General features: G+C 47.8%; 1 protein-coding gene across 1 annotated transcript in view; it reads right to left on the minus strand.

The window, feature by feature from the left end:
* Positions 1-6,778, minus strand: part of GPATCH3 (G-patch domain containing 3) — a 14,818-nt gene extending 8,040 nt beyond the window's left edge. The window contains exons 1-2 of the mRNA XM_075552874.1: positions 6,324-6,778; positions 2,299-2,723 (exon numbers count right to left, since the gene is read on the minus strand). Of these exons, the coding sequence (XP_075408989.1) occupies positions 2,299-2,723; positions 6,324-6,768 (870 nt within the window). The 5' untranslated portion in view covers positions 6,769-6,778. The remainder of the gene's footprint in view (positions 1-2,298; positions 2,724-6,323) is intronic.
* Between the last annotated feature and the right edge of the window lie 7,943 nt (positions 6,779-14,721).

Raw genomic sequence — 14,721 nt, forward strand, 5'->3', positions numbered from 1 at the left:
TGGTGGTGGAGGTGGTGGTGGTGGAGGTGGTGGTGGAGGTGGTGGTGCAGGTGCAGGTGGTGGTGGTTGTGGGGGGTGTGGTGGTGGAGGTGGTGGTGCAGGTGGGGGTGGTGGGGGTGATGGTGGTGGTGGTGGTGGAGGTGGGGGTGGAGGTGGTGGTGGGGGTGGTGGTGGTGGAGGTGGAGGTGGTGGTGGTAGTGGTGGGGGTGGAGGTGGTGGAGGTGGTGGTGGTGGAGGTGATGGTGGTGGTGGTGGTGGTGGTGGAGGTGGTTGTGGTGGAGGTGGTGGTGGTAGTGTGGTGGTGGGGGTGGAGGTGGAGGTGGTGGTGGTGGTGGAGGTGGTGGGAGTTGTTGGGGTTGGTGGTGGTGGTAGTGGTGGTGGTGGAGGTGGTGGTGGTGGTGGAGGTGGTGGAGGTGGTGGAGGTGGTGGTGTTGGAGGTGGTCGTGGTGGTGGTGGAGGTGGGGGTGGAGGTGGTGGTGGGGGTGGAGGTGGTGGTGGGGGTGGAGGTGGTGGTGGTTGTGGTGGAGGTGATGGTGGTGGTTGTGGAGGTGGTAGTGGAGGTGGTGGTGGTAGTGGTGGTGGTGGGGGTGGTGGTGGTGGTGGGGGTGGTGGTGGATGTGGTGGTGGTGGTGGAGGTGGTGGTGGAGGTGGTGGTGTTGGAGGTGGTGGTGGTGGTGGGGGTGGTGGTGGTGGTGGAGGTGGGGGTGGAGGTGGTGGTGGGGGTGGAGGTGGTGGTGGTGGAGGTGGGGGTGGAGGTGGTGGTGGTCGTGGAGGTGGTGGAGGTGATGGTGGTGGTGGTGGAGGTGGCTGTGGTGGAGGTGGTGGTGGTAGTGGTGGTTGTGGGGGTGGAGGTGGGGGTGGTGGTGACGGTGGTGGTGGTGGAGGTGGAGGTGGTGGTGGTGGAGGTGGTGGTGGAGGTGGTGGTGGTGGTGCAGGTGCAGGTGGTGGTGGTTGTGGGGGGTGTGGTGGTGGAGGTGGTGGTGGTGGTGCAGGTGGGGGTGGTGGGGGTGATGGTGGTGGTGGTGGTGGAGGTGGTGGTGGTGGAGGTGGTGGAGGTGGTGGTGGTGGAGGTGGAGGTGGTGGTGGAGGTGGTGATGGTGGTGGTGGTGGAGGTGGTGGAGGTGGTGGTGGTGGAGTTGGTGGTGGTAGTGGAGGTGGTGGAGGTGGAGGTGGTGGTGCAGGTGGAGGTGGTGGGGTGGTGGTGGTGGTAGTGGAGGTGGTGGTGGTGTAGGTGGGGGTGGTGGGGGTGGGGGTGATGGTGATGGGGGTGGAGGTAGTGGGGGTGGTAGGGGTGGGGGTGGAAGCACGTTGGTTAAGATAGTACACTAAGAATGACAGAGCTGTGTTCAATGCAGGTGGCCACGCAAGCCAGCTCACCAAATACCAGGGCTCGCTTAGGGGAGACCCCAGGTCTTTTCAAGGGCAGGAGATAGGTCCCAAGACCATCTCTGAAACCCTGCACAAGCCCATAGCTTACACCTGCTTTGTGAATGCAGTCTTGTGGAAAGACTGGAGTTGCATCGGCCTCGTGAAATGACGCATTAACTCTGTAGGTTCCCGTCTCAATTAAAATTCCTAAGCAGAGTCACTGGTTCAGACCCCTTGCTGGCCAAAGGGCAGTACCACCCTATGGAGGTAGTCCAAATGTGTTAGCATCACTGGGCCGGGGGCTTTGAGCACATGGATGAATCACTCCCCCCCCCCCCCCGGATGAATCACTTTTTATCTAGTGTGTGCGTGTCAAAAAAAGTTTCCCCAACAAATGGCAGCTAGTTTTATGGGCGGACAACTAAGTTAGAGAAAGAGGTCGAAAGAAATGCCTATATCATTGATAATAAGGTTATAGTGGAGCTGAGTGTCAACCCTCAGACTCAAGGTCAGAGACCAGAAGAGACGTCTCATCATGAGGAAAGCACACAGGCTAGAGAAGTCGTGAGGGGACTGCCTCTCACGGCAGCACTGTCTCTACTTCCTTCAGGGACCTTACACAAGCCACTGCACACCCTTTGCTTGGCAGGGGTCCGTTTGTGAAAGGGGACCCCCTTTATGTTCCTTCTGAAGGAAGGACCCCTTGTAAGACTCTTCTGATAATTACTCCTGGTAATCAGATTCTCTCTCTAAAGGAATGAGTGTATGTACCTGCAAATGCTGTTTTACACTTGGTGTCAGGGAGTTCTCCTACTTCCTGGGACCCCCTACGGACCCCAAGGAAGCAATCTTTTAATACGCAATGGAAGAGTGGGATTCTGCATACTCCAGCTGCCAGCAAGGCTCAGGCTCGGCGACTCGCATACTCACATCGTCGGAGTGCGACTCTTCTGAGGCCTCCTTGTCCTCTTCTTCTCCTGGCTCTTCATGAGGGCTGGCTGGGGGATCTAGCAGGCAGGTTCCCTGGGGTATTTCCTCGCCCTCCGCTGTGTACACAAGCTCTTCCTGTGCCACCGTCTCGGAGTCCTCGTACTGGAAAGGCACATTGCCGTAACGCCGGGAGGAACCTGTCTTGGGGAACTGGAGCTGCAGCTGGGTGATGATTCGGGGGGGTAGGCGGCAGGCCCGGATGAACTCCAAAAAGACATGCAGGGGAGTGCCCACATTCCCGCTAGGCATCAGCACCGGTGGGTTCAGCTCAGGCAGCTGTTTGAGGTCAGCCAGGGTGAAGGCTTCACTCATGCCCTTCCGACTCTGCAGCTCTTTGCGGGTCCTGAACGGAAAGGAGTCCAAACCTTGGCAAAGGAAGAAGAGGAGATCTGGAAATCCAAAGCCTCCAGAGACACTTGGCCTGGAAATTGGCCAAGGTTTAAACCCTTTAGCCCAGGGGTCCCCAAACTTTCTAAACAGGGGGCCAGCTCTCTTTCCTTCATACCTGTTGGAGGGCCGGACTAGTTTGAAAAAAAACAAAACAACTATGAACAAATTCCTATGCATATTGCACTTATCTTATTTTAAAGTAAAAAAACAACCAGGGCAAAAACACCTGGCGGGCCGTATTTTGAGGACCCCTGATTTAGCTCAACACTGTTCTGTCCCTTCTAACTTTCAGAGTCCCCACCCCCTACCTCTCTGCTTCCTTTCTTGGCCAAACTCACCTAACAATTCCATGTCCCTTACCATAACCATGGACACACACGTTTCTCCAGGTCTGGTTCCAGCTGGGCCTGCAAGCCTAAATGCCACCTCCCCCCACCCCCCTAACCTCGCACCATGTGGTCCAGTCACACTGCATGATTTAATATGTCCTTAAAGTTTCAGGGTTTTTCACAGCTGTTTCTTTGCAAATGACTTAATAAATTGGGAAATGGAGAAAAACGGATCCCATACCAAGCTCTGAAGAGTTACCTTCACCCTAGTTTTCCACCTCAGAGAGTTTGTTACTCTTGTCTAGGTTGACTGGGGCAGATGTACACAATTTGTGGGTTGATACTTTTGTCTGGCCTTGGGCTGCTGTCTGCCCTATAGTTAGTTGGTCTATAGTGCTCGGCAGGGATTGGTTGATATACTTACACAAATTACATCATAATATCCAACTACACGAATTCAGTATCTCCATCTTACCAAAGAGGAGTTGGTCACAAAGAGGAGATTGGTCAGTTCTGACCCTAATGCGAGGTCAGAAACTGACCACACAAAAAAAGAATTAAAAGCTAGTGGAGTATTTCGACCAGCTTTTGGAAAGCCCCCTTGTATATGCAGCCCACCCCACACGACTAAGTTTTCCCCACGAAGGGGTGAGACGGTAGCAGGACTTAGGCAAGAAACGCCCTTGAGGGTTCCCGACCTTCCTCCAGGCCCAAATGGGAACACAAATCTGGTGGTGGCTCTGTTCTTCCTTACAGCCCTAGGCTCGCCGTGGCGGGGAGTCTGGCAGGCCTTGCCATGCTTTCTGATCCTGGGTTGGAGCCTGTTAATCCTGATTCCAAGCTGTGCTCTGTGACTTCTTTAAAAAAAACTACTGAGTACGGTCTGTGGATTCTGTGTGTCCACTGCAACAATTTCATTGGCCACCACACATTTGTTGCCTCAAATGCTAGTTTCTGGGTACATTTGACCTGCTGATTCTGAAAATGGCACCAGTATTCCCCTATCCGTTCTAGTTTTTGAAATACAGAACATATGTCATATATCACTCTTCACTCTGCTCACCCCGCCCCCCCCCAAAAAAAAAAATCAGGATATTTTAAAGTACTGTTAGGAGGTCTGAGCTAGAGGAAGTGCACGTGGACTTCGTTTCAAGTAGTTTGTGCTGTACTCAACACTTAGGTCCACTTCTATTTCACGTGACATCCTTTGATCCAAAGATGTATGGGCACAATACAAATTACATGAACTTGGAATTTTCCCCAAGTTATCACTGCATCTTCATTAGGAACTGAATAGCAGGTAGTTCCACTTGGTTATTTCAAGAAGGGACTAGAAATAAGTTACTATACTACAAATAAGGAGGCCTGATGGCACAGTGCAGTGGCCCTCAGCCTTCCTAATGCCTTGACCCTTTCATACAGCTACCCATGTTGTGGTGACCCCAACCATAACATTATTTTCATTGCTACTTCATAACTGTCATTTTGCTACTGCTATGAATTGGGAGACCCCTGTGAAAGGGTTGTTCGACCCCCAAGGGATCACGACCAACAGGTTGAGAACCATTGGCATAGTGGTGTTTGACTGCTCACCACAAGGTCTGCTCTTCAAGCCCACCAGTCACTCTGCGAGAGAAAGATGAGACTTTCGAATCCCATCAAGATTCACAGCCTCAAAAACCCACAGGAGACGTTCCACTCTGCCCCATAGTTCCTAATCGACTGAGTGGCACTGATTGAGATTCACACGTTCTAAAATCCAAAAAGGGTCTGTCAGAGTTCAAGCTCCTTTATTAAAATTAAAATGTCCCTGTCTTGTTATAAGATGGTACAATGACTTCACCTATGCGCAGAAACCCTTAAAAGCTAGAATCTTTTTCTTAGAAATTGAAAACAATTACCATAAATTATTCACTGTCTTGTATATGTTACAATGTGTTCTGAAATGTTTTTTGAGTAATCTGAAGAAACATTTAGATCTTCAAGTATGTATGAAAATGGCTACATCTCTTACATTTATGACACTCTAAATTGCTCTCCCATATACGTGCCTTTTCAGTGTCCCACGTTTGCAGTGTCCAGCTTGCAACCCCAGCACATACTGCAAGGTCTCCCAGACCAAAAGGGGAAACCCGCTGTCTCTCATCCATTCTAACTTAGCGTGACCCTGCAGAACAGAGAAGAATTGCCCCTGTGGGTCTCCAAACCAGTAAGTCCTTTAAAGGCTACAGTGACTGGTGGGTTGGAACCATTGACTTTATGATTAGTAGCTCAATGTGTAAACAAGGAGCCACAGCAGGTCCATCTATATACAGCTTCCCTTGGTGGCCCTTAGTACCTAATTCTTTTCAAACGTTTACCTTTTGTGTCTTATCTTGTAATGTGTAGGGTGATAGTTTATTGAATTAGTATAACTTAATAGATGAAAATAGGCACTCTGGTTGTATAGTGGTTATGGGATGTTAACTGCAAAGTCAGTAGTTCGAAACCCCCAGCCGCTCTGCAGGAGAAAGATGGGGCTTTCTACTCCCGAAAAGAGTTAGTCTTGGAAACCCACAAGGGCCCTTCTACCTAGGGGTCAGCATCGACTCCATGGCAATGAGTTTTAGTAGCTGAAAATATAGTGGGGCACTATTATCTAATAAACTGGAGTTGATACAGTATGTCCAATGAAGTGTTCTTAATCAGTGCCCCCAAATAACCCCAGGGGCAGGCCTAAAAACCAAGAAAATGTATTTGTCGTTGGGATGTGTTATTGAACCCTGAAGCAAAGTAGGCAGTGCAGTGAACGGAATAAAAGGCCTTAGAAAGGGTTAAAAGACGAGTGCAACGAATGTATAAGGGTGCTTTGCTCATTTGATGTATGCACAGATTGTGATAAGAGCCTTATGAGCCCCCATAAAAAGATTTAAAAAAAGAAAGAAAATGATTAGGGCAAAAAATGTACGGATGTGCTTTATACAATTGATGTATGTATATGTATATGTATGGATTGTGATAAGAGTTGTATGAGCCCCTAATAAAATGTAAAAAAAAATTAAAATTAAAAAAAAGAAAGGGTTAAAAACAAACGGTTGCAAAGTAGATGTCTGACCTCCACCTTACAGGCCTTGGGCTAATGTTGACTCGCATGATGCCCTGTGATGCACTGTGATGCACATACACTACCCTCCTCCCCACCCCCGTTCCCTAAAGATGCTTCCACTGCAGGAGCTGGAGGTGCAGTCTAATAATGTCGTTCCATACCTGATGCTTCGGTAGGGAGCCGAAGTCTGCGGATGCAACAGCGACCCGGTAGCAGAGTCCCCTGAGAATCCACCCACGGGCGGCCTGAGTACATGCGGAGGAGCTCCTGGGCCCGCGCCGCCCCGCGTACCGAGATGACACAGCAGCAGGTGTGGGTCTGAACCTGGGCCGAGTCCCGGCAGGGGAGCGCGGGGGCATCGGAAGCTGGAGGCTGCGCCAGACTCGCGCCCGCGGCATCGGCGGGCGCTGGAGCCGGGCGGGGAGCAGCCTGAGAAGAGGCGCGCTCCGGCCGGTGCCGATAGTGGAAACAGAGGAAGCCGCCGCCGCGCCGCTCCCGGAACTGGCTGAAGTAGCTCCGGAGGTGGGCCGAGCGCAACTCCGCAGGAATGCCGCTCACCACCAAGTAAAAGCTCTCCTCCTCCTCCGCCTCGCCGGGCGCGGCCATCTTGGGCCGTCACGTGACAGGCTGGAGCCAGCTCTCGCGAGAAGACGCGAGCGGTGCGACGCTTCCGGTGTCGTCTCATCACGAAGCAGACGATTGGTTCTCCGGCGTTGTTTGGGGTTGCAACCCGGACCTGGGAAACATCCGGGCACCCAGCGGGAAGCCGATGTGGACAGCGAGCTCGACTGCGAAGAGAGATTGTAAAATTGTGTCGTAAAGGTCTAGTGAGGATCAGCTGAGGAGCCGACGGGAGGGGCAAGGCCTAGGATTAGCTGTTAGCTATTTCCCCGACCAAGTTCTTCATTTCCGCGCTTTTGTTGTTCGGCCATTTATTCTTCCAAAAACATAATCGACAAACTCCCAGGAAACAGGAAAAAGGCAAACAATTAAACAGAAAAACCGAAAACATCTCAAAAATAAACGTGCGCGTTCAGTTAACAACGAAAAGCTTCGACGTCGCAATGAGAAGTAAAAACACGGAACGAAGGTAGAACCGCGACAAAGAACGTGAAGAAGCTTTATTACGGTAGAGAAAGAGCTCCCTGAAGGGGAAGGGAGAGCAGAGAAAGGGTCGGAGCATCCTGAGCTCCCGGGCGGGTTCCACATCCCAACGAGTTAGGTCAGGGAAATCGCACTTGTCAGCGGGGTGAAGGGTAGTTGTAGGATTTGGGTCAGGGAAATATGCAAATGAGGTGAAGAGAGCTGATGGCGCTTGTGCTGATAAGGAGCAGGGAGGCTCCCTGCAGCTGCAGCTGCAGCTGCAGAGTGTGAGCCTTTCCCAGACCAGCTTCTTGGAATGTGGGGGAAGAGGCTGCACAGTCCAGCGCTGGCCTTGGGAGGCGGGGGAAGGTGCTACACAGACCAGACTCAGCCCAAACAGTTAATAATCAAGGAAGTGCAATGAGACACATCACATTCTCCCGACTGGCCAAAATTTAAAAAGTCATCAAGTGGCAGTGACGATGGAGGAGAAACTATGCCCCGTTATTGGTGAGAGTGCTAACTGGAGCAACCATTTGGAAAATATTTTGGCATTATCCAGTAAAACTTAAGATACACATATCTCTGACCACCATGTTTTTCAGAAGACATGTATGTATGAGGAGCCCTAACCTCAAGGTATACAGTTTGAAACCACCAGGCGCTCTGCAGGAGAAAGATGAGGCTTTCTACCTCTCTAAAAAGTTACGGTCTTGGAACTGCCCACAGGGCAGCTCTACCAGTAGAATCGACTTGATGACACTTGAGTTTGGTTTTTCGGTTTGTGCGTACGAGTGTTCACCGTTGTATTTGTAATGGCAAAAAAAAAAAAAAAGAAAGTCACAAAATACAGAGACCCCATTTTATAAAGTTCAAAAATGCAAACTAAAAGGATTTGTTGTTGTTAGATACCATCAAGAGGGCTCCAGCTCACAGTGACCCAAATAGAACAGAACAAAAGGAGCACTGCTGGTCTGTCACCACCATCCTTATCAGCATCACCACGTTTGAGCCCCTTGTGTTGTGAGGAGAGGATGGGTCCCACACAAATCATCACAGGTCCAGTAGACACAACTGTACAGCAATTATAAGTAAAAGTTATAGTAAAGTCATAGAGAGCATGATAAGTAGAGGAGAGATTGGAATAATGGAATCAGACACAATTCATAGTAGCATGTTCACCTCAGCCCCGCTTGGTGGTCCTCATGGGGGGAGCCCAGCCATGAGAGCAGGAGAGCGCCTCCGGATCTGAGAACTGGAGGGAGCCACTGGAGCAAGAGCAGGAGAGCACCCACTTTATTGCTAAGGGTTATATCTCATTAGGGGGATATGATTACAGGTAACCACACGTCATAGGAAGGGGCAGTACAATAGGCATACACATCGTAGGAAGGGGATGTATGATAGGCATAAGCGTGACAGGAAGGGGATGAGCTAGGGGTGTGCCTACAGGAATGGGAAGGTCTAGGGGTATACATGTGACAAGATGGGCGGACCCTAGATTCATGATGTCAGCCTAACCTTGGTCATCCTAGGGCGGGAGTGGGCCCTATTTGTTATGGGATAAACAGTGGTGTCTGCTTGGTCTAGATGGCTGATAACTCTTAGGGAGAATGATCCCTGATCTATTCCTGATGACCTCCAAGTGTATAGTCATTCACAAGAAGCTAAGTTTGGCATATATTTGGGGGAGACAGCGTGGGAGAACTCCTTCTGTTTCCCACATTGTGTCCATCCTTTGCCTTGAGTAGCTCTCTCTTTTTAATTGACCCTCTATATTTCCAAGCATAATGTTCTCTTCCAGCGCCTGGAAGACATGATTAAGTAAAAGAACTCAACAGACAATTTCAAGGGACAGCTTGAGAAGACAAAGTAAAGCATTATAATGTGCAAAGCCCTAGAATTAGAAATCCAAAAGAGAAGAATACGTCTGCTTATCTCAAACAAAAAAACTGAAAAAAAAATTCAAGTATCAAGTTGCAATACTGAAGGATTCTATGGGCAAACTATTGAACAATTGAGGACATATGAAAAGAAAATGGAAGGACTATAGAGTCACTATACAAAAAAATATTGATCAACAGTCATTTCAGCAGACCCCTATATGATCAAGAACCTATGATCTTGAAGGAAGAAGTTCAAGCTTCCCTGAAGGTGTTAGGGAAGAACAAAACTCAAAAAACAAAGAAAGCCCACTGCTATCAAGCCAATCCTGACTCAGGACAACCTTAGAACTCACACTGTGACTTTCTGAGACCGTAGCTCTCTGTGGGGGTAGAAAGCCTCTTCTTTCCCCCACAGAGCAACTCGTAGTTACAAAGTGCTAACCTTGTGGTTAGCAGCCCAACATGCAACCACCACACCACCAGGGCCCCAGGGAAAAGCAAGTCTCCGGGAATTTATGGAACACCAGTCGAAGTGTTTTAGTAAGCTGATGGAGCACTGGGGCACTCACTAGTTTATGCCAAGAAATTTGGTAGACAACTACCCTGGCAATCAATTGGAAAAGATGAATAGTTTTGTTATTTCTAAAAAGGTAACCTAACAGAAAGTGAAAGTTATCAAGCAACACCATTAATAGCATAGTTAAATGAAGTTATCCTGAAGGTAATTTTTTTAAGTGCTTGCACTAATAAGCCAATCGGGAGTTGCCAGAAATTCAAGCCAGCTTCAGAGGAGGGCAGAGCGTGAGAGAGCGCATTGCTGGCATCAGATGGGTCGTGGCTAAAAGCAGAGAACGTCAGGCTGTTTGTGTCCTATTAGCTACCCGAACGCATTCAGCTGAGCGATAGTAACAATCTGTGGATACAATGGAGAAGAAGGAGCCTTCGGCACACATCATCGTGCTCAAGCTCAGGTTACAGCAGGAGGACGAGTCAGTCGTTCAAACCGAGCAAGGCAATGCGCGTGGTTTACCACGAGAAAAGCTGTGCGTCCTTTCACCATATTTGTTCAACCTGGCTGCTGAGCCAGTAACCCGAGTAGCTGCATTATATGAAGAAGAACCTGGCATCAGGGTTGAAGGAAGGCTGATTAGTAACCTAGGTTATACAGGTAAAACACAATCTTGCTTTTTGAAATTAAGGAGGACTTGAAGTACTTGCTGATGAAAATCAAAGACTGCAGCCTTTAGTGTAAATTGCAACTTAATGTAATGAAAACAAAAATCCCATGGAAGAAGCACACCAGCCTGTGTGATCATGAGGTGTCGATGGGATCAGGTATCAGGCATCAAAGACCCAGAACAAAAAATCCTATCAATGTGAATGAGGGGGAGCATGGAGTGAAGACCTAAAGCTCATCTGTAGACAATTGGACATCCTCTGTCAGAAGGGTCATAAGCCAGTCAGGGTGCAGTACAGCACCACTGAAACATACAACTTCCCTCTAGTTCTTTAATGCTTCCTCCACTCTCACCCCCCACTATCATGACTCCCATTCTACCTTACAAATCTGGCTAGACTAGAGCATGTACACTGGTATAGATAAGAGCTCTGGACACACAGAACCCAGGATAGATAAACCCCTCAGGACCAATAATGAGAGTAATGATACCAGGAGGATAAGGGGAAGGTGAGGGGAGAAAGGGGGAACTGATCACAATGATCTACATATAACCCCAGGGGGACAGACAACAGGAAAGTGGATGAAGGGAGACAGCAGTCGGCATAAGACATGAAAAAAAAATTATTAAGTGTTCATGAGGGAGGGAGGGTGGGGGAAGGGAGAAATTAGTTGATACCAAGAGCTCAAGTAGGGAGAAAATGTTTGGAAAATGATGATGGCAACATATGTACAAATGTGCATGACAATGAATGGATGGATGGATTGTGATAAGAGCTTTAAGAGCATCCAATAAAATGATTTTTTAAATCCTCACAAATTGACTAATATAAATCACAATAAATGGAAATAAAGAAAGAAGTTATCAATCCTATGGAAGTAGCAGTCACGAAACCCAACACAATGGTGCATTGGACAAATCTTCAGGAGACCGCTTTAAAGTGTCAAGATGGAAGTAGCAGTCACGAAACCCAACACAATGGTGCATTGGACAAATCTTCAGGAGACCGCTTTAAAGTGTCAAGATGGAAGTAGCAGTCACGAAACCCAACACAATGGTGCATTGGACAAATCTTCAGGAGACCGCTTTAAAGTGTCAAGATGGAAGTAGCAGTCACGAAACCCAACACAATGGTGCATTGGACAAATCTTCAGGAGACCGCTTTAAAGTGTCAAGATGGAAGTAGCAGTCACGAAACCCAACACAATGGTGCATTGGACAAATCTTCAGGAGACCGCTTTAAAGTGTCAAGGAGCAAAAATGTCACTTTGAGAATTCAGGTGTGCCTGACTTCGACCATGCTATTTTCTTTCTTTCTGTTAAAAAATGTAAATCCTTTTATCGGGGGCTTGTACAACTCATCACAATCCACACATAGGTCCATTGTGTCAAGCACTTTTCTAGATTTGTTTCCCTCATCATTCTCAAAACATTTGCTTTCTACTTGAACCCTTGGTATCAGCTCCTCATTTTTCCCCTCCCTCCCCGCTCCCCCCTCCTCCATGAACTCTTGATAATTTATAAATTATTATTATTTCATCATATCTTACATTGTCCAACGTCTCCCTTCACCCACTTCTCTGCTGTCTGTCCTTCACCCACCTTCTCTGCTGTCTGTACCCCAGGGAGGAGGTTATATGTAGATCCTTGTAATCTGTTTCCCCTTTCTCCCTCACCTTCTCTGCATCCTCCCTGTATCGCCACTCTCACCACTGGTCCTGAGGAGTTCATCTGTCTTGGATTCCCTGTATTTCCAGTTCCTGTTTGTATCAGTGTACATCTTCTGGTCCAGCCAGATTTGTAAGGTAGAATTGGGATCATGATAGTGGGGGGAGAAAGCATTCAAGGACTAGAGAAAAATTGTATGTTTCATCATTGCTACACAGCACCCTGACTGGCCTGTCTTCTCCCTGTGAGCCTGGGATGTCCAGTTGCCCACAGATGGGGCCCCGAGTCCCCATTCTGCACTCCCCCTTATTCACAATGCTATGATTTTTTTGGTCTTTGATGCCTGATACCTGATCCCTTTGACGCCTCAAGATCTCACAGGCTGGTGTGCTGGTTCCATGTGGGCTTTGTTGTTTCTCAGTTAGATGGCCACTTGTTTATCTTCAAGCCTATAGGACCCCAGCCTCTATATCTTTTGATAGTCAGGCACCATCAGCTTCCTTCACCACATTTGCTTATGTACCTGTGAGATAGTTTATTGTGCCAGCCTGGCCGATAAATACAAGTGGGATTAATTGAAATGCCTCGGGGAGCCTCGTCTTTCTTGTCTCTTCCTCTTTGATTATCGGACCAGTGTGTGGCTGCCTTGCTTGTTCTGTGCCTCAATTTAAAGGCTACACTACCTGTGGGACACATAGCCGGTGGACTGTGTCACTGTAAGTTGAGGTCCCTTTAAGCCACACGGTTGGAATGTTCATCTCTGGAGCTGGGGACCAACAGTTGGTGACAGTTGGTGACCTGCCTTGCTGTTTGCTGCCTGGATATATATATCTATATATCTATATCTATATATATATATATATCCCCAGCTCTCTCTACAGAGGAGGAACTGGCGGCCCTCAAGACTTAAAAGACTGCTTGTGTTGCACAACTTTCTCAGGGAGTTGTACTGCTTTATAATTTAACTGGTCATTTCTTGTATTATATATCTATCTATCTGTATATAATTTAACAGTTCATTTCTTGTGTTATATATCTATCTTTATACATATATACATATATATAGAAAATTACTAGCAATCTGGTTTTGTCTCTCTAGAGAACCCTGTCTAACACAGTTTGGTACCAGGAGTGGGGTGTTGAAGCAGCATTATTGGTGCTGTTAAGACTAATCAGGTTGGAGAGCCAATTTAAGAAACCCATATTTATGGTTTTATTTCTCTAGAAGTACGCATACCAAACTGTGATGAGATGCTGCTTAAAGGAGAGACTCTGAGTGATCGTATGTTTGATATTTTCCAGGAGTTTTGTAAGGATGACAAGCATAGGGAAGCTGGTTGGCTGGTCCTTCTTACAATGGAAAGTGTTATTAAGGAAAGGGATGATCTCAGAGCCTCAGAAGCATGCCTCAGGTGCAGACTAACAGATTTGAAAACTTCCATGTGTGCCACAAAGGAGAGCCTTCTATCCTCTAGTAAAAGAGCTGCCATTGCTGAGAACCAGGTCCAGAGTCTCATTATACATGTGGCTGAATTACAATAGCAGCTGAATTGCAGATCTGGAGTAGTGTCTGAAGCCAAAATAAGGGCATTAATTGGGAAAAGTTGGGACCCTGAAACATGGGATGGGAACATACAGGCTGATGATACAGAAGAGGAGGATATTGAGCCCTTAGAAACATCTGAGCAGATTAGCCAAACTATTCAAGTTGATATGCCAGGTAGGGCTGCATCTGTAGCATTTCCTGAGGAAGAAGCCTTACAAGATATTGCTGAGAGCACCCAGGAAACACCCTCACCACCCATTATTTCCGCTAGACCTGTCACTAAAATTAAGTCTCAGAAAGCTCCTAAAGGTGAGGTTGAGATGATTACCTAAGAAGAAGTGCGCTATACTCGTAAAGACCTGCTCAAGTTTTCAAATACACACAAGCAGAAGCGTGGGGAATATCCCTGGGAATGGTTATTAAGGGTGTGGGATACTGGTGCACTAAACGTAATATTAGACTGATCTGAGTTTCTGGATATGGGACCCCTAAGCACAGACTCTTCTTTCAATGTCTGTGAGAGGCTAAAAAAAGATCTAATTCTTTATTTGGTTGGTTCAATGAAGCATGGACTGCCAGATGGCCTAGATTAGACCAACTTGAAGTACCTGACCTACCTTGGTACACTGTAGAGGAAGGCATCCAAAAGCTTAGAGAAATTGGTATGTTAGAATGGATCTATCAGGATATTCCCATAGATCCAAAAAGGGGGTGTCCTGAGGACATACCCTTTACCACAACCATAAGGAACAAGTTTGTGAAGTGAGCCCCGGCATCTCTGAAGACTCCTGTAATTGCTATTTTATGTACACCAGGATTAACAGTGGGCACTGCCCTAAGCGAACTCTGACATTTGTCCACAATGGGGCTGATTGGTCCCCATGATGGTAGAAGGCAGGTGTCAGCACTGAATCAACAGAGACAGAGTGGGCGTGGTTATAATAGACAACAAGTTTTCAATAGTAAAGCAATCAGTCTCGTGTGGAATTATGGCATTGGCTACTTAGCCACGGTGTCCTTAGGAATGAAATAGATGGGAAGCCTACTAAATATTTACGTGATCTATACAGGTGAAAGAATGGTAGATCAGGTGAACAGCAGACTAGACAGTCATGACCGCTCAATCAATTCCCAGACCTGAGCCAGTTTACAGACCCACAACCCCTTGAAATAGAGGGAGGCCGGTTCCCTTTGAAGG

Source organism: Tenrec ecaudatus, chromosome 1 (genome assembly GCF_050624435.1).
Source record: "Tenrec ecaudatus isolate mTenEca1 chromosome 1, mTenEca1.hap1, whole genome shotgun sequence".
Taxonomy (NCBI): domain Eukaryota; kingdom Metazoa; phylum Chordata; class Mammalia; order Afrosoricida; family Tenrecidae; genus Tenrec; species Tenrec ecaudatus.